The sequence below is a fragment of the Ursus americanus genome, chromosome 2 (assembly GCF_024610735.1).
Source record: "Ursus americanus isolate L20-20 chromosome 2, mUrsAme1.1.p, whole genome shotgun sequence".
Lineage (NCBI taxonomy): Eukaryota > Metazoa > Chordata > Mammalia > Carnivora > Ursidae > Ursus > Ursus americanus.
The window spans coordinates 105760489-105781102 of record NC_142128.1 but is presented as its reverse complement, the minus strand read 5'-3'; the positions used below and the strand labels follow the sequence as shown (position 1 = coordinate 105781102).

The following is a 20614-nucleotide window of genomic DNA, read 5'->3' as shown; positions in this document are numbered from 1 at the left end:
GGCAACCTATGGATGGGAAAAGATATTTGCAAATGGCATGTCTGATAAGGGGCTGGTATCCAAAATACATAAAGAACATCTAAAACTCAACACCCAAAAAGTGAATAATCTAATTAAAAAATGGGCAGAAGACATGAATAGACATTTTTCCAAAGAAGACATCCAGATAGCCAAAGAACACATGAAAAGATGCTCAACATCACTCATCATCAGGGGAACTCAAATCAGAACCACAATGACTTATCACCTCACACCAATCAGAATGGCTAAAATCAACAACCCAAGAAAACAACAGATGTTGGCGAGGATGTGGAGAAAGGGGAACCCCTTACACTGTTGGGAATGCAAACTGATACCGTCACTCTGGAAAACAGCATGGAGGTTCCTCAAGAAGTTAAAAATAGAGCTACCCTATGACTCAGCAATTGCACTACTAGATATTTACCCAAAGAATGCAAAAATACTAATTCAAAAGGCCACATGCACCCCACTGTTTATAGCAACATTATCTACAATACCCAAATTATGGAAACACAAGCATCCATTGACTCATGAATGGATAAAGAAGCTGTGGCATACACACGCACACACACACACACAGGAATATTACTCAGCCATAAAAAGAATGAAATTGACATTTGCAATGACATGGATGGAGCTAAGTATTATGCTAAGCAAAACAAGTCAGTCAAAGGCGGACATCGTATGATTTCACTCACATGCGTAATATAAGAAACAAAATAAATGAGCAAAGGGAAAAAATGCAAGAGAGAGAGGCAAAACGAGAAACAGACTCTGAACTCTAGAGAACACACTGCTGGTCTCCAGAGGGGAGGTGGGGGGGGTGGGGGAGACAGATGATGGGGATTACAGAGCGCACTTAACCATGACCAGCAGTGAGTAATGTACAGAAGTGTTGAATCACTATATTGTACACTTGAAACAATTATTACACTGTATGTTAACTGACTGGAATTTAAATAAAAAACTTAAAAACCTGTTGTAAACTTCATGTGCAGGGTTTTGTGTGGATATAAGATTTCAGCTCATTTGTATAAGTACCGAAGAGTGTGGTTGCTGGAACTTATGGTAAGAGTATGTTTGGTTTTGTAAGAAACTGCCAAGTTGTCTTCCAGTGAGGCTGTGCCATTTTGCATTCCCATCAGCAATAAGAGACAGTTCCTTTTGTTCCACACCCTCGCCAGCATTTGGGGGTGTCAGGGTTGGGATTTTCACCATTCCTCCAGGGGGTAATGCTGTGTCACTGTCATTTCTGTTGTAGTTCCCTTTGCTGATGTATAATGTTGAGCATCTTTTCATATACTTATCTGTCATGGCTGTATCTTCTTCGTGGAGGTATCTGCTCAGATCTTTTACCTACTTCTTAACTGGGTCTTTTTGTTTATTGTTAAATTTTAAAGAATTCTTTGTATATTTTGCTTTTTTAATTTCTCAAAATTAAACAGCCGAAATAATTCACAAATAAAATAATTTAAATAATTGACAGAGTATAATTTTCATCAGAATCAGAAATTTTCATTAACAATAAAATAGAAATAAAATAAAAATAACCTTTAAGTAGGAAAATGAATTTCAGTTTTCTCCACTGTAAAATACCTAAGATTTTTTTCAAGCACCAGAAAACTTCTTATAATGTGAAATCACTGATCAGTCAAATAAATAATTTCCCTCTTTTTAGCTTGGATTAGTATTAATTGATTATACTTGTGGTTGCAGATAGAGGTCAGGGATGAGGTGAGACTTAGTTTTACACACATTTCTTGGTTATAAAATAAAACTAAAGGCATATGATTTATTTCTCAGGCTACTTCAAGTGTCCATGAATCAAAATGTTAGGTGTCAAATATTATGTCTATGTCAGTAACTCTGTTTCGGATAATCATAGTAGTTTTAATTAATTAAAAGTGAATTACATATATGAGAAGAAGAACAGAAATTATGGTAGATATTGAACTATTTAATATTCTTTTTTGAAAAGACCTTATTTTTTTATCTTATTTTTTTAAAAGATTTTATTTATTTATTTGACAGAGAGAGAGACAGGGAGAGAGGGAATACAAGCAGGGGGAGCAGGAGAGGGAGAAGCAGGCTCCCCGTTGAGCAAGGAGCCTGACATGGGGCTCGATCCCAGGACTCCAAGACCATGACCTGAGCCGAAGGCAAACGCTTAATGCCTGAGACACCCAGGCGCCCTAGACCTTATTTTTTAGAGTAGTTTTGGGTTCACAGCAAAACTCAGATGTTTGAGATTACAGAGATTTCCTACATCCCCCCTGCCCCACATGCACACCCTTTCCCATTATCAACCCCCTCCCAGAGTGGCACATCTGTTATAACTGAGGAATCTACATGGGCACATCGTTATCCCTGGAAGTGCATAGCTTACATTAGGGTTCACTGGGCTTTTTTTTAAAGTAAAGTTCAAAAATATGACGACAGGTGTTGGCCCTCAGCTTGCTATGTGCCAAGCTATTTGCTAGAGATCTCTTCCCACCACCGTGTGTGTGTCTTCCTTGATGCCTGGAGCAGCCCTCTACCCTATAGGTTAAGACTGTCTCGTTTATCTTTTAAACTTTAGGGCTGATGAAGAGCCAAAGACATAGTAAGTGTTAAACACTTACTGTTGAAAGAACGTCTGTTACACAGCATATATATTCCTCACCAGTTTCTTTGAGTTTGGATTTGTGTATGAATAAGGGTGACAAGTTTCCAGCATTCGCCATTCAGGTCATCTTCCTCAGCCAGGGCAAAGCCTTGATCACCCCAGCTCTGAGGTGCAGTGAACAAGTCAGCATGACTGGCTGTTCCCCATGGAATTCACTTTCCCATTGAAGAATGAAAGTCACAACGCTGTTATATTTTGGCGTGCTGTAACTAGGGAGGCTGTCTATTTTAATTCTCACAGAACTATTTGATCTATTCATTATGCTTGAAAACAGCTCTTCTGTTTAGATTTTTCAATAGTATGCAGTGCTTTACTAAGGCAAATGCTTTATTAGTCAACCAACACTTGGTGTCTGTTTCCTCTGTGTAACAGTGGATGAGAGCCTTGTTACGATGAATTTCATATTTCGGCAAGAGACTGAACCAGATAACCTTTAGATGTGCTCCAGCTTTGTGCTTCTGTCGTACAACAGAGCACGTCAGGGCTTACATTCAACGACTGCACTTGGTCTCCCTGTGAGATAATCCTCCCAAACCCTATTTATCACACTGCTGAAAAGAAAACTGAATTATGAAACTTGACAGCATTCAAACTGCATATCCCTGAAACATGAAACTTCATACATCTGCAGATAGAATTATAACAGAGCAGCTGAGCAATTGTGTATTTGGAAACCTACTTTAAAATAAATTTGCTTTAAAAATGTGGGTAATAATTCCAACTTTCAGATTAAACTAGACTCTTCTCATTGTGTTGATTTTTTCCCATACTCTACACCCCCAAACCCTGCCCCAGTAATGGTTTTGTGACTAAGACTGGTGTCACCATAATGTTCTTGGGACAGAATGATAGTCGAATGACTCATCAGGCACCGGAAAGGAAAATATTCAAGAGACTTCACATCATTGGCATTTGAAATATTTCAATACTGTGAATCTCTTCCTAAAACTAAAGACAACTAAATAACTTGATTCAATGATAAAAGCCACAAATCGAAGTGTGAAGTACAGAACAAATTATAATTACTTGAAGAATCATTATGATTACTCATCAATACCTTAACATTAGCCAACCAATGTTTTTTGTCAAAATACATTGTTTCTTCTGGGGCTCACACCCTCGATTTGCCCAATTACTCTGCACAAATGCTCTTTTTGGTGGCTGAGCCACACCATGATATTTAGCTTCCAAAGGCTTTTTTCTGTAGGAACAGTATTTGAGAAGCAGATGAATACCTTTCAAAGGCAATTGTCGTTGAGGCTGTGGGTGAGAAAGACGGAAAAAACACTATCTGAGGACTCCGGCTTATGCCAAGAAATCGATGAGGAGAGCAGATACTCTGAAGTGTATTCACAGAGCTGATGGCATGGCTAACATCCCACTTTCTTTCTTTCCCTTGTTTCCCCTAGCTTCTCCCTTCCTTCACACGGTCCACGTGTCTGTCACTTTCCCTCCCGTTTCCTCTCCCTGCGCTTCTCCCTGTGCATATTGACCTTCTGGGGTTCGTATCTCAGAGACAACTGGGTGTAGGACCTACAAGAATAGGTGTCTTTGACTTTCTGATTACATCTCTGGGAAATGCTAACACACAATTAATTCCACAGTACCTTGTTTTTAGTAAGATACTCAAACACATTAAAAGTTGTACAGGCACAGAGCTCATCCCTGGGAAGTTGTCCACACCTGCTTTAACAGGCTGTTTTCAAGAACCCACTCCTCGTTTTGAGTGTTCCTCTTCCAACGCATTCATCTTCCTCCAGATCCCTACTGGCGGCTCAGCAATGGCCTGCCCCAACACCACAGCCATGCCTCCCTTACTCAACAGTATCCCACACTCTCGACCTCCTTTCATCAGAATTACATCTCATGCATCTAGGATACTGCCATGTGAATGAAGCTAACAGCTGATTACTACAAGCCAACCCATGAATAATTTAATAGATAATGCTTGCATTTTCAGGGATTGTCACCTAGAATCAAGGTCTTCTCAAAGAAGTGATTCAAATAAATTTATTTGATCAACAAATATTTATGAAGTACTTCTTATGTTCAGGTACTATGATGTTGGATATTCAGAGACAGAATGCACATGGCCCCTAGTCCTATCTTCATGGAGTCTTATAGTGTAGTGGGTCTTCGAGTCAACACTGGAGAGGGATTGTTCTCATACCATTTGAATCACATCAGGCAGGTTTAGGTGGTCCCGTAGGACCAGCTAGGTGGTCGCCACATGAACTGCAGACAATTTCTCGGTCGTTCTTCGGAGCATTTACATTCTGGGACATACACCAGCACAAACAATTATGTGAGTTAGAAATTTCTACTCCCATTTTGTAAAGGAAATTGGCTCCGCAGAGGTAAGTCCTCTCTACTTAGGGTCACAGGATGAGCAAGTAGCAGTGTCAGAATCTGGAAAATACTTTGGAACCAAAGTCCACCATTGTCCATTCCACCATCGGTGTTACTTTAGATACTTCCCAAGGCCACTGGGATATGTACTCAGTACATAAGCAGGAATCACATGCCCTCTTCGGTTTCTCATTGTACGCATACCATTGCCTCCCACCGGAGAGAGAAGACTGCAAGGCAGTTTTAAACTATGACTACGCAATAGTGCCATGCTAATAACATGCCATTCTTAGTGCATAAAATATTCTGGCTAGAATCATCCAGCTAGCACCCTCTTTGTCCTTTACCTCATTTATTTTTACACATATTAACTCACTCTATTCCTATGTTTCCCTCGAAAGTGTCAATGTGGCACCGGGGGTTGATCGTGGTTGGTCTTCTTCTGTCTGGTACTTTATCTCTAGGCATAAATCTATCCTCCTCTCAGGTCAGCTGACTGACAAGTGGCTTAGTCCCCCAGCTCACCCTCGATAATCACTGAGCATTACACTGGCGGCGTGGAGAGTTGACAAAGCATGACAAGAGCACGGTACTGCTTTATGTTTATTCCATAAATGACTCAAAAATGACTTCTGTGCACTGGTACCTAGGTCGGCTATTTCTTCACTGCACACAAAGGCCTGTTGGTTCAAAAGCCTGCCAGCTCCAAACTCCAATGTTTACACATCCAGTTGTTTGAAACATAGTCCAAAGAGGCAGACTGTTAGCCGTTTGGAGCTTGCCTGCTCTGTGTACCTCGTGAACCTGCACCAGCATCTGCTAGCAACAGATAAGCTAAGCTCAGGCCACAAAGGCCTCAAGCTGCTGCCCTCTGGAGCTCTCTGGCCCGAAGACTCCTGCTGAGCTCTAGGTAGCTTCCCTGGACACAGAAGTCCCCTTCCTAATTCCCTTCCCCCCCTGGGCGTTCCCTGCCCCTCCCCTTTCCGAGTGGTGGCCCCTGAACCGAAGACTCTGGAGGGTCTCAGTGCGTGAGGGACTCCACTGTCCTGCAAATCCGGCCGGGTCGTCCAGCAAGACTGGCGTGTGCTACTGCCACCTTGTGGTCATGTCCTTCCTCGACTTCCTCCCAAATCCCTCCGACGTCCTTAAAATAATCTGAAGTATTCTCACTGGAGACACACACACACACCATACACATAGTTCCATAGGTTAGACGTGGTTTTAGTTTATTATTTTTCACTTATGAGTGGTATTTGGTAATATTTCTTTACCTACCAGTGTTATGTGGCACTGTCATCACTGAGGGGCACAACAATTTTTATGTTACAGTCGGGCTGATTATAACACAGACGTGAACTAATGCATGGAGTAAATCATTACCAGTCATATTAGTTCTTGAATTTTCAAAGGCAACACGTTGCCCTCATAGGATCAGTCTTTTTTTTTTTTTTTTAAGATTTTATTTATTGATTTGACACAGAGAGACAGCGAGAGAGGGAACACAAACAGGGGGAGTGGGAGAGGGAGACGCAGGCTTCCCGCTGGGCAGGGAGCCCGATGCGGGGCTGGATCCCAGGACCCTGGGATCATGACCTGAGCCAAAGGCAGACGCGTAATGACTGAGCCATCACAGGATCAGTCTTATCCCATCATTGAAATGTTTGAAGATCACACAGATGCAAAATGAAGAATATCTTGTGGTACCAGGAAAGTAAGGAAACAGAAAAATCTGACAGCTCATCAAGAGAACACGAGAGCCAACCTAAATAGAGCAAACTGAGTCACAAAATACGTAATCGTAGATATTTTAACACATAGCATAAATATTCATAATGTCATACTGTTATAAATAAATAAAAAAATAAGAAAGCAAATGGGGGGAAGAAACAGATCTTCCTTAGAGTAGAAACCCAGTTAATAAAGGTATAAAGGAAATGAGAGAATCACCACCAAGCAAAGGCCACAATAATTACTGCTGCAGATAAGATCTATCATGGAGGCAAAAATTGGTGGGTGAAAGTCTGAGGCGAAATAGCGTTTGCATAGTTTCAACATATCTCCCCAAGGTAATAACAGCAAAGGGAGAGACAGGAACTTTACGGCGGAGAGACCGACAGCCTCCAAGTCAGCCAAGTGACCCAGGTCAACAGCACTGGTAACAAGACACAGACATATGAAAACCTTGACACGCTGCACTGAGAAGACGACCACATCTTTCTGTCCTACTCATGCCAAAAACGCGTAATTTCATTCCAACCACAAGAAAATATCGGAAGTATCCAAATGAGAAATATTCCATAAAGTAACTGGTCTATACTCCTTCAAGGACAAGTATCAAGGTCATAAAAGAGAAGGAAGGACTGAGAAACGGACTAGAAAAGACCTAAGAAGGATTTACAACTAAATGCAGTTGGGACATTAGAGAGGATCCTGGAACAGATGAAGGATCATAGTGTGGAAAATGGTGAAATCTGAGAACAAGACTATAGTTTATTAATAATATTGTACCGATGTTAACTTCCCAATCTTGAGCACCGTACTGTGGTTATGCAAGATGTCTGGTTGACAGACGTAAAGGAAAGACTCAGGAAAGGAGAGGGAGTATCGTCTTTGCTCAGGGTTTGAAGTTTTTATTGAGGATGTGGTCTGGTGGACGGTCCTCTCAGGCATCCAGGAACTGGTCAGAACAAGGACAAGGATCCAGGTGTCCTGCAAAAGTCACTTGTTCCTTGGAGCCTGAGGTCTGGACGTTCAGATGTCTAGGGCTAATGGTCTGGAATAGGCACATGGTGGCTCCATTCCGTCATTCTTGCCCAGCCCTTCCTTAGACTCTTCCTTGACTCTTACAGATATGTGGTGCAGGTCCTAGCAAGGATAGCAGAAAAAGGAGCAAAAAGCAGATTTCTATGGAGTCCTTCAGTTTCCTTGTGACAAGAATTCCACAGAATGGGAAAATATTGTGTGCTATATTTACTGTGTTTTAGCTTTTGTGCCTGTAAAGTTAGGATGGTTTTCTGGAATACCTGTTCATTTATCATTGGGGAGTGTTGAAAGGTATGGTGAGGGATGTCAATAAATTTACATCTAACAATTATGAAAGTATAAAGTCAAATACTGCTTAAGTTAAAAATCAGAATAGCTGTAGACAGTATGTACTAAGTTTGGGGGCATGAGGGGTACTTTTTATTTTGAGAAAATATCACAAAATTCCAAGAAACTATGATCTCACTCTTCTCATCATAAGACTTAGTAATATAGAAAAACTGCTTTTGAAAAATGTTTAATCATTAAAATAAAATGGCCATGAAATTTTCTCCCTTAATAATAAGAGTCTTTTAGTTGGGGCACCTGGGTGCCTCAGTCGGTTGAATGTCCCACTCTTGATTTCAACTCAGGTCATGATCTCAGGGTCATGGGAGAAAGCCCCACATTGGGCTCTGCGCTCAGCGTGAAGTCTGCTTGGGATTCCCTCTTCCCCTCTCCCTTTGCCCCTCCCCCTGCTTGTGCTCTCTAAATAGAGAAATACATACATACATACGCACACACATAAAATTAAAAAAAAATCAGAGGCCTTTAAGATTAGAGGAAATAAAGGAGAAGTAACTAGAGAATTTAGAACAGTGATTGATACTGTGAAATTTTGCTGGATGACTTAAACAGCTTCATAACAAGAATGGCACAATGTACATTTTTTAGACATTCTCAAAACGATTATCATTATATCTGGAATATAATGAATTGCTAATTTACATATAAAGAAATTATCATTGTATTATAGATTGGTGGTCCCCAGTCCTGCTCACCCATAAAAATTGCCTGGGAAGGTTTTCATAAAAATGCGAGTGCCTAGTGTCCTTCCTCAGAAATTCTGATTGAATTCATGAGGGATGGAACAAGATATTGATATTTTAAAATTTTTTTCAGAGATTCTAATGAATCTCTGCCCTGCCCCAACTATCTGGGGTGAGAATGACTGTTACAAGTGCTTTTTGTTCAAATATATCTGCAATGAGATATACAAGATAAATATTAAAATTAAAAACTACATTTGGCAAAAAACTACATGTGGCAAAAAAAATTACGTTTTAGCAAGATATATCATAATACCACCCTTGAAGCAGTATTTTTGGACTTGAATAAAAACGGATGCCAGAAAATATGTTAAATAAATTGAATCTAAATAATTATAAGTGTAAACATGACCAAAGATGATTACAATCAGAATTCAGTTCATCATCACCTCATCCCAGTAAAATGCAAATCCACCCTATGTCATTGTCATTTAAAATTTGTTTAGTATAAAATATGTGGTCAGTTTAAATAAGCAGCATCCCCCTCCCAAAAATGACTAGTGTGAATCTAAACCTGTATTTTTGTTTTGTGTGTCTATCTATATATCAGATAGAATCATATGTAGTTACATAATCTCAAATCAAGAATTCAGAACTTACGTTGGTAATTTTCTTAATTAATGCATCAATAATTAAACACACACACACACACAAGGAAACAATCCCCTACTGAGGTATTTGCTAGCAAAGCACTTCTCACCTTGTAAAAACCATGAAACGTATTTGGAATAGATTTAATTAAAATTAACACATTTTTAGCTACTGTTGGGAGAAGGTGACTATTTCCATCATTCTTGCTGTTGGTCTGACAACTGCAAGAACATACAGGTTTTATTAAAAGAAGCCTTTACCATCTTCCCAGTGCCGTGTATAGCACCTGGTTAATGCGAGAAATCAATCTGGTTTGGTCCGCAGAATCCTAGCTCGTGGTTTTCTCAGCAATTCAGCATGCAATACAGAATTAAAACCCTGCAGGCGAGTGTTTGACTGGAAAGATTGTTAACTTTGTCTCTTTTGTCTCTCACCCTCTCTTCGTCTGTCAAACTACAGCCTGTCATTTTTTGTTATTTCCAAATATTTTGAAAGAGCTCAAGTGTAAAGTGGATGGATTTCCTGTATGCCGAACATTCAGAAACTCAGCTACAAGGCAAACAAAACACTGGGAGAAAATATCTACATGAAGTATGTCAAGCAGTCAATCAACTTGGTATGTACAAAGCTCATTCTAATTGATATGAACACACAAAACCCCAAAAGAAAAAATGAACAAAGTTGAAGAACAAAAAAATTATAGAAAAATAATTGACTAACAAATGCATTGAAAAAATTGACTTCTGTAGCAATAGAACAAATTCACATTAAAACAATGAGGTACCTTAAAAAAAATCCATTCACCAATTTTTGAAATGGTAATACTATTGTCAGCCTAAATAGTACCCTCACACAACAGCTACCAGCAGCATCATTTGCACAACTTTTCTAGAAAAGAGTTTGGTAAGACAGCCCATCTGTATTATCTATGGATTCCATCTTTGCTAATTCACCTTCTGGCTAAAATGTATTTGTAACCCCCAAGTCAGTACTGCCAGCCCTTTTGAGGTCATTTGTGGGCATGAACAGGATGAATAACAAATTTTGGGTCCCAGTACGTTCAGGCAAGGCAATCTCTGCCTTCTCATTTCAGCTCTTATTCTGCAAACAGCACTGCAGGAGACAAGGGCAGGCTCCCCAAATGTGCCACTTAGCATATTCATTATCTTAAATAATCTCTCCCTCTGCACCTCCCTCCACTCGTGCTTGCTCTCTCTTGCAAATAAATAAATAAATAAATAAAATAAAAAGAAACAAACAGCTGGTGCAAGACACTCAGACCCTCCTCTATCCCCCTGAAAGCAGGAAACAAATCTTCCATATGAACAATACCTTCCTTCTCTCAAGAAGGAAAAAGACTTCCTCATCACCAGAGATAGTGACTTTAACGTCCAAAAAGCTGCAGAAATAAACCTTGTTACTCTTTACTCCCTACTACCTCAGCAGCTTAGAATTCTGCTTAGAATTCCTTAATTTCATTATTGGTCCTCTGTGTGCACGTAATAAAACTTTGTGGGTTTTTCTCCTGTGAACCTGTCTCATGTCAGCTTAGTTCTTAGTCCAGCTGGAAGACCCTGAGAGTGGAGAGATAATTCTCCCTCCCTGACAGTGTTCTTTTCATGGTCTACTTAGCACTATGATTTTCTCGCTTTTGTGCCTTTTGTTGGTGACTTTGCTGTTTAAAATGTCCCCCGAATGCGGTGTTGTCTGGCGCCCCCTAAGCACAAGAGGCTGTGATGTGCTTCACGGACAAAGTACCTGTTAGGCAAGCTTAGTTCAGGCATGAGTTAAACAGTACTGCGGGCCAGGAGTTCCATGCTAATGAATCCACAATACATATTAAATAAAACGTTTTTAAGTCTAAACACATGAAAAAAGGCATTGATCAGTTAATGAAATGTGTTGAGCAGAGTCCTGCAGGATCCTGACCTTGTCTTTCTTGCAGGGGCAATGGTTCGAGTATTTGCTAACTCAGTCTTCTCCATGACTTTATAAAATGTAAGTGCCAGAAAAAATGAGAATCGACTGAATATATCAAGAGGACTCTTGCAAGCCATGCTCTTGACCCCCCAAAACCTCCCCTCACTGCTGTTATCTAGAAAAATAATTAGTAGAGTGGCCAGGAGTTCATGGCACTGTGAAAATAATAAAAATTAAAAATACTCAGTGGTAGTGGGAAGGTGTGTTTGATGCAGCCGTCCCTGCCAGAATGAGCAGTAGGGAATGTGAGATGAAAGCAAATGCAAGCAGTCTCTAGAAGCTGGAAAAGGCAGGGCAACAGATGGATTCTTCCCCGGAAGCTCCAGAAAGAAGCAGTCCTGCCAATGAGTGAGGCTGATTTTGGACTTCTGACCCCCAAAACTATAGCAGAATAACTTGGTGTGGTTTTAAATCACCCGTTCTGTGGCAGTTTGCTCCTGTAGCGATAGGAAATAAAGACTGAGCAGTCCGGCCACAGAGCACGTCTGGTGAATGGTTGGAGCACTCCTGCCACGACGGTTTCTATATTTATTGTGTACCATGAATCTACAAAAATTTATTTATTGTATTACTAGGTAAATGTTTTTAAAAAGATTTTAATAAGCCTTGTCAGCAGTAATAAACTCAAAAGAGGCTTTTTTCTTTCTTTTTTTTTTTTTTTAAAGATTTTATTTATTCATTTGACAGAGATAGAGACAGCCAGTGAGAGAGGGAACACAAGCAGGGGGAGTGGGAGAGGAAGAAGCAGGCTCATAGCGGAGAAGCCTGATGTGGGGCTCGATCCCATAACGCCGGGATCACGCCCTGAGCCGAAGGCAGACGCTTAACCGCTGTGCCACCCAGACGCCCCTCTTTTGTTTTTTTTAAGTAGGCTCCACGCCCAGTGTGCAGCCCAACGTGAGGTTTGAACTCACAACCCTGAAATCAAGACCTGGGCTGAAATCAAGAGTTGGACGCTCCACTGACTGAGCCCTCCAGGTGCCCCCCAAAAATTATGTACTGCCTTTCATTTATCAAGGAAGTTATGGATAAATATGCCACTTGATAAAAGTATTTGTCCACACTGACATCCGCCTTCGGGATATCACTGACCATGTGAAAACCAGAAGGCACAAGCGTGCCGAGGCGCTCGAGCACCTGCTTCCGGAGCTGATAGCTACTTTAAGACAGTGCTCGAAGATGACAATCTAAAACACGCAGCTGCAGCAGGGGCATTTATATCTCACTTTGTGAAGCAAGGCTTTTCCATTTAAAACAACGACTATCCTACAAAGTGAATTTCATTTGTTTCGGTTTGCAGGTTTCCTTGCAGGCGTAGCAGAAGTGAAGCCATAACGCTGTGCACTGGTCCAAAGCCATGTGTGTGCAACACCAGGAAAGAACCCTAATGTAAGTCACGGACTCGGGGTGACAACGTTGTGCCAACGTAGGCTCATCACGGGCACAGATATACCGTCTGGCGTGGGACAGCCATCCTCGGGGAAGCCGTGCATGGGTAGGAGTGGGGGTAAACAGAAAATTTCTGTACTTTCCTCTCAATGTTGCTGTGAACCTAAAACTACTCAAAGAAAAATAAAGTCTTTAGAGTGAAGCGACAGAGTTGGGTTCGTTAACCAGAGTTACATGGTGCCAGCTTTCTATCAGTCACCAAGTGTTCCAAACAGGAAGTCTGTTATCTCCAATAATGATTGAAAGCTATTTTTGTTGGGGTGTCACCGGTGAAACAGTATCATGAATATTATTGTAAATGTTATTAAAAAGTTCAACATTGAGGGGTCCCAGGGAGGCTCAGTCCATTGAGCTTCCGACTCTTGGTTTTCGCTCAGGTCATGATCTCCGAGTCTTAGGATCAAGCCCTGCGTGAGGCTCCTCGCTCAGCATGCAGTCTGCTTGAAATTCTCTCCCTCTCCCCTGTCTCTGCCCTCACTCACTCGCTCACTCAAATGAATAAATAAAATCTTTAAAAAAAAAAAGTTCAACATTGAGGATAAAGTTTTTTGATCTTGTAGCAATATAGACACTTGGAACACAGTGTGGTGGTAAAAACAGTGACTTCACTAAATTAAGAAACCCGTGGAGCAAAAGTATACTTGGAACTGGTTGTGGTCTAAATACAATTCAAACAAGCTGTGATATTCTCCCAATTGAAACAGAAGATGTCAAAATATATGTTACATATTTACTTCATCAAAAAATTTTGCAATGACGCTGATACTGAAAATCTTTTAAAAGATTTTAATATGCACACACTTTCGCAGGCTTTTAAGGAATGACTTCATACATCATCCTAAGTGCCCTACAGTAGAACTGAATTTTCCGTAAATGTGCCTTCTAAATTGTAATTGCATTTTGTTCATTATTTGGTGTAGTATGATAAATAATGGCTGCCAAGGATGTCTAGGTCCTAATTTCCAGATCTTGTGAATGTTACTTTGTATGGTAAAAAAGAAAAAAAGGACTTTGCAGATGTGATTGAGTAAAAGATCTTCCGATGGTCAGTTTGTCCTGGATTATCCCGGTGGACCCTAAAGGCAGTACTGACTTGGGGGTTACAAATACATGTACCTCGATTCTTAGAGAAACAGGGAAATCTGATGCAGGCAGATGAGGAAGCCATGTGAGCGTGGGATGGGAAAATGGCGTGATGCAGCCGCAGGTCAAGGGTTGTGGGCAACCACCAGATGCTGAGAGGCAAGAAGAGATTCTCCCGGGAGTCCCAGGAGGGGTGCGGCCAGAGAGACACGGACTTGGGCCAGTGAGAGAGATTTCAGACTTTGGGCGACCAGAACTACATTTCTGTGGCATAGGCTACCAAGTGCACATTTATTCATCACGGTAACCACAGGAAACTAATAAAGTGGGAGAATTTTTGATCAAGATATTTGATGAATGGAGCACCAGCAGCTGTAGGTATTACAGCTTTTTAATCTGAATTGCAATGATTGAAAACAAAGCCCCCAAACGGTAAGACCTTGAAACTTGTTCCAACGAAAATAAAAGAACTAAACAAATTCCATGATGAGAGCTCCAACCACGCATGGTTTCACTTGGAGTGTCTCAACTTCTGAGAAAACTCTTCATATGAAATTCCCACCTATAATTGTGCAGATTAATATTTCGTTTTGGGATAGGATTAATAGACGCTACGATTTCACAGCATCTAAATACGGCAAACAAATCATAAATAAAAACTCGTCTTTCTCAGCGTAATAGGTTAGCTGCTAAGTGTAATAAGTCAGACTGAGAAAGACAAAGACCATACGATTTCACTCATACGTGGAATCCACAAAACAAAGGAATAAACAAACAAAAAAAGCAGAATTGGTCTTATAAATACAGAGAACAAACTGGTGGTGGCCAGTGGGGACGCGGGTGGGGGATGAGCACGACGGGTGAAGGGGAGAGGGAGGCACAGATAACTGACATGCAATGTCTGGTTAGTTTCAAGTGTACGGAATGATTAGGTATTTTTATACATTACAAAACGCTCCACACAAGCCCAGTCACCGGCTGTCTCCATACAAAGTTATTAAAATATTGCTATATTTTATTGCTGTATTAAAATATTCCCTATGCTGTCTACTGCATTCCCATGACTTACTGATAACGACTGGGAGTTTGTACCTCTTAACCCCCACCAACAATTTCCTTCTAGGTTACCAGTTTTTAGCTTATCTGCCTTTTAAAAAATATATTAAATTTGTCTCTCCCAGGTTTCTCGCTGTCAGTTATAAATCGCAAGGACCACTGAAGAGGAAACGAAAGAGGCATAACACAGATATATTCAAGAATACAGTCTTTCAAATGTCTGAGTGTGACATAGCCTCCTAAGTTTTTGTGCATACATTTTTTTTTCTGTCAACCAAGTTAAACAGTTAAATGAGCAAATTTCACCCGTGACTTAGTATGAATTTGCCTGACACTTCTGCATGTCAAGCTGGTGGTAGTTCCAGACTGATCACTTCACAAAGCCCGTGACCCTCCTCCTCTGAAATTCGCTTGCTCCAGAAAAGCCCTTGTCATTCTACGTGTTTGTTCATAGTCACGACACTGTTCACAATCAATGGACTGTTTTTGTGTCCATTTTAAACATATTTACCTGACATTTTAACCAAAAAGGTCTCAAGATACTGCCAAGCGTCCCATGGAGACAAAACCGCCCCTGTGTAAAAACGCTGAGGTTGATGGGCAGTACGACCCTTCACCAGGGAACTCTAAAACCCTCCTACAGGGTTCCGTCATAAAGCACGGGTCTCCTTCACCAACATCACACAGAGATGACTGTCAGCTCACGAGACTCACCGCGGCTCGTAACGCGCTAGGACACAGCAGACAGCCGCGCGAGACTGAGCTAGGAGCGCAACCTGCTGTTGTCTCTGTTACGCAACTGCTTCCGTCTCCAGCTGAGCCGTCACACGCGGCCTGTTGGGACAGAGGACGCCTGCTTGGGCAGGACACCCACGTCACGAAGTTCCACAAAGACACAACACTTGCCAGTTGGGATGGCGACGACCAGGCACTGCTAAGCAATTTAACTAACTTTATGTTTTTTTCCAATAAAAATCTTTTTGAAACAAAATAGACCAGGAGCATGCTTTGTTTTAAAGCAGAATGTGCAAGCATTGCACCATCACCATGAGAAGAACACTGGCAAATACAATTACTGATGGGTTGGAAAGCAGAACTTATAAGTTACACAGCTCCATAAAAAAGCTTGGAAACCCTTTTTACGGAAAAAAAAAAGAGTGCTCACTCAGGCTTAAGAGATTAGTTACAACATAATTTCATCTTTCACCACAAAGGTTCTAGAACTTTTAATTACAATCTTACACGCTACATACGCTGCCTTCTGAAGACCACAGGGAATGGGTGTTGATGGCCGATTTTCCAAGAATAAGTAAGAGGGGTAAGTTTCCCATTTTTTAAAAACATACTTGATACAGCACTGCTTATAGATGAGATGCTTTAACTAGCGGGACTCTGTCTCTCCACGATCCTGTTATTTACCAAATGAGGAGAAATGGCAAAAAATCCAAACTGACCTAGTCCCTCCATAATGGAGGCCGATTCTATGTTAAATCGTGCCATTAGCTTCAGGTTTAGATCAATCTGGCCTGGGTCTCCCTAGAACTGCTTGTTCAAAATCCCGTGGTTCTTTCAGGTGAATCCCTGCTAAAAAATCCCGGCTCTGGTACGCAGAGATAACGGACAGGACTCCCTTGCACAACACCCTCCTCTCTTCCCAAGTTCAGGCCTACGCCTTGACCCTTTCTAATCCACGTCCTAGAGTTCCTGACCCGCAGTCTGCAGCCCTTCTGTGATGACTGATCTAAGGTCGGAGGTGTGTGTGGGGGTCATCAGCACATGGAGTCTGTCTGCCCAATTTTTAAACCTGCCCTACTCCCTAATGGACAGACGTATGCACACGCACACACGTGCACATGTACACCCCCCCGCACAAGCTGCAGGGCAAGTGTTCCGTTAGCTTATGCCCCCAAATCACAGGAAAAGAAAAGATGTCTAAGTATATGACCTAGGAACAAGATAACAAGTCCTTTTTCCTTACAGGGGAACTGAAAACAGTACCAGCCAACAAAATTAAAACTCTTTAAAAATCGATATTGCTCTTCCATAAAACATATGAAGCAATACACACACACACACAGAAATGAGATTAGACTATAATACAGTCAATTAACATAAAAGAAAAATGAGTCTGTTTTCTTTGACTTTATACAATTTAATCACTTCACTTACACTTTTCAAATTCACTTTGGACCCAGCACATCCTGGGGTTTCATATATCAACCAAGTTGCTCTGCTAGAGACAGTCAAGTTCAGGAGCAGCTTCCTTGCACATTCATCCATTTCTGTTTCAGAACATTAATAAGGAGTTTCTTCATTTCTTTTATAGAACATAATTATTTTTACTATAAATTTATTTCAATCACTTTGGACCCAGCATGTCCTTAGGTCTCACCCACTCGTCGAACTGCTCTGCGGTGAGATAGCCAAGTTCCACAGCAGTCGCCTTCAACGTGGATCCATTTTTGTGTGCTGTCTTGGCAATCTTTGCCGCCTTGTCATACCCTGAAGAAAAAATAAAAAGCCAGTGTAGGCCTTTGTAGTGAAATCGGGTTTTCTAAAGTAAAAGGCAATCAATCATTTAGTCGACTGAGGCCACTGATCTCTTCAGTAACATTTTTAATCTTAAAAATACTTAATAGGGGCACGTGGGTGGCTCAGTAGGTTAAGCCTCCAAATCTTGGTTTCAGCTCAGGTCATGATCTCAGGGTCGTGAGATCGAGCCCCGTGTCGGCTCCACATTCAGCGCAGAGTCTGCTTAAGATTCTCTCTCTTGCTCCCTCTGCCCCACCCCCGTTTGCGCTAAATAAATAAATAAAATCTTAAAAAAAAAATTAACAGTGATTATCTTCAGAGCTGTCATATCTGACACAGAATAAAACCTTCCCTTTTCTTAAATGATACAGACGTAAACATACCTCACTTTCTATAACAGATTTGTTCCTGCGGGCAGTTGGCTGCTTCGATCGCCTTTGGGTTCCCCTGTCTAGCTCTCGGGCTGAATGCTAATGTACAGTAATTTTTAAAGGATCAAAAACATTATTCCCAATGTCAATACTACACCACAGAATAACTCCCATTTTCCCAGGGGGAAGAACAGGAACACGATATGGCACCGAGACATGAAAACATACTTCTGAGTAGCAGAAATACGTGTTGGTTCCAGCAACACGTTTAACCAAAAACAACCATTCTAACCGGCTGAGTGCTGTCGTGCGGCAGCAAACCACCCTGTGCGGAGCCGCGGGGACTGGCGCTGGGGGGGCGGGCGGGGGCCGTGCGGAGGGAGGCACCTGCCAGCCGCCTCCAACAGCACTTCTCAGTACCCTGACGTCTTCCCAGACATCACGAGGATGCAGGGGAGTTTTAGCATAGATCCTGTACCAGAGACCACAGGTGTGTTGCTGGCCTCAGTTACCTTCCTCTGGAATTAACAAAGGTTAAGGGCATGGACGGCTTTGCAAGTTGTCTTAACACAAATGAACAAAGGGTCAGAAGGCAAAAGCACGAAAGATCACAGAAGGGCGCCTGTGCGGCCGGGTCGGTGAAGCATCTGCCTTTGGCTCAGATCATGATCCCCCACTTCTCCCTCTCCCTCTGCCCCTCCCCACTGCTTGTTCTCTCTCTCCCAAATACATAAAATCTTAAAAAAAACAAAAAACAAAAAACCCCAAAATGAAACCAACAAAGGAGGAAAAAACCCCAGACACCTCCAGATCAGAGGACAAAGGCCTCGAGGCAACACGATCGCCAACCAGGCAAGATGTTACCTGTTGGCATGTAACCATTAACCATCTATGAAACAGATTACAGGCAGTTTTAGTACTCACCTGAACTCGTGAATGCTAAGCATGCTGAAAAGTGCATTTACCGAGCAGAGTAACTTTGAGAAAGAATTTTCATCGATCAGGGTCAACATGAGGTACTGTGTGCTCTTATATTGAGGACGTTAGAGTCTGAGTCTTACGCTAACCATTCAGCTCTACTCTTCGGGTCCCACAGAACCCTGTCACCAGCCAGCCTGCTCCATAACGAGGGGCAGAGGACCCGCGACAGCTGCTACAAGGCTCACGCTTTCCAGCAAGGTGTGGTTTGCCCATTTATCCTTGTATGGCCTTACCTCACAGAAGACTGATTCCAAGAAAGTCTGATCAATTATTCAGAGTTAGGAGCTCTTCTAACTTAAGTGTTCTGAAGTCCACATGCGAGGGAACATTTCTCACATAAGCCTGTGGGTTCCCCTGTGAGGCGCTCTGCGCTCTGGCTGAATGCTGAAGGGCAACAGTTTGTGAAGGATCGAAGTACCATCCCCAACCTCAATACTGCAGCACAGAACGGGAGACGTGTGCACACGGTAGCTCAGAGCGCACGAAGCAGCCACGTGAGCTCTCGCTTCGTAACACTGAAACTGCAGCTCGATGTGAAGCCAGTAATAGAAAATCTGCCTTCAAAGTTCAGGACTATAGAGGAATATTTTAAACAGCAACCATATCGTGCCAATGACCGTTCCATAGCTTATCATAAAATAGAAAATCAAAGAATATGTTAACGACTCAGCTCAGCAGTAAGAAGGTGTAGAAACATAATGCAGCAAATGCCTCAAAACCTACAGGCTGAAACCGTGTCTTTAGTGAGAACCGCTATAGTCAGGCCACAACACAAGTCGGTATGTTTGAATTTACGCAATAAAATACTGATAATTCTGGAAAAGGCTTGCAATATGAGTCATGGTTTTAGATAAAATACGTATATTTTCCCGCCTTTCCCTGTAAGCAATGAATACCACTCTTTTTCTTTTGTTCTTATTGGTAACTTCCCACTTGTGAATTGAATAAAACAACAAAATCAAAGTGTAGCAGAGCATCGAGACAAGGCAGAAAAATCAATCCATCCCACTGCCAACCGGCCAGTGCCACCGAGTGACGCCACCAACAGAGGGGACCTGTCCCAGCTCGTCTGCACAGAATCTCAACGTCTCAGTACCACTAAGATCGATGTGAGTCTGAACTTCAGAGTTTGCCACATTTCAAATAAAATGAAGCATAACCGACAGCATATTAATATAACACAGTTTTAAATATTTTATGACATTTTACTAAACAATGCCTGAAAGGAATTTGCTGTCCACCTTGACCCAACGATCTCTTAAAAATACTTTAGCTTTTCCATTTGTAGTCAAGATGACATTCTTATTCCTTAGACCTTACCTATATGAGGGTTGAGAGCAGTCACCAACATCAGAGATTCATTCATCAGCTTGTTGATCCTCTCTGTGTTGGCCTGGATTCCCACGACGCAGTTTTCTGTGAAGGAAACGGCCGCGTCCCCTAGCAGCCGGGCTGAGTGTAACACATTTTTGATCTGTGATGGGAGGGGTTAAGGGGAGAGGGAGAGAAAGAGAGCGGCTTTTTGAGCCTAACTTTTCTGTCCAATAATATATATTATGTGCTGTTCGTAAATGAATAAATACGTAATTGGATAAACATGCAGCACTCCTACGACTTGTAAAGCACTATACCCACAGAAACACAGAAAGAAATTGTGAACATTTGAGGACACTGAAATCTAAAAG

At 41.7% G+C, this 20614-nt stretch overlaps 1 protein-coding gene across 4 annotated transcripts in view; it reads right to left on the bottom strand.

Moving 5' to 3' along the window:
* FH (fumarate hydratase) overlaps positions 1-20614 on the bottom strand; it is a 59262-nt gene that overhangs the window by 17076 nt on the left and 21572 nt on the right. For 3 of the 4 annotated variants that reach the window (XR_015723351.1, XR_015723352.1, XR_015723354.1), the window contains exons 9-10: positions 20250-20403; positions 17215-17547 (exon numbers count right to left, since the gene is read on the bottom strand). Coding sequence is in view for 1 of the 4 variants with exons in the window: in XM_045795845.2 (XP_045651801.1) it covers positions 17405-17547; positions 20250-20403 (297 nt within the window). In the remaining 3 variants the exon portion in view is untranslated. Of the gene's footprint in view, positions 1-6472; positions 17548-20249; positions 20404-20614 lie in introns of those variants that run through there. The other variant, XM_045795845.2, reaches the window with a different exon arrangement.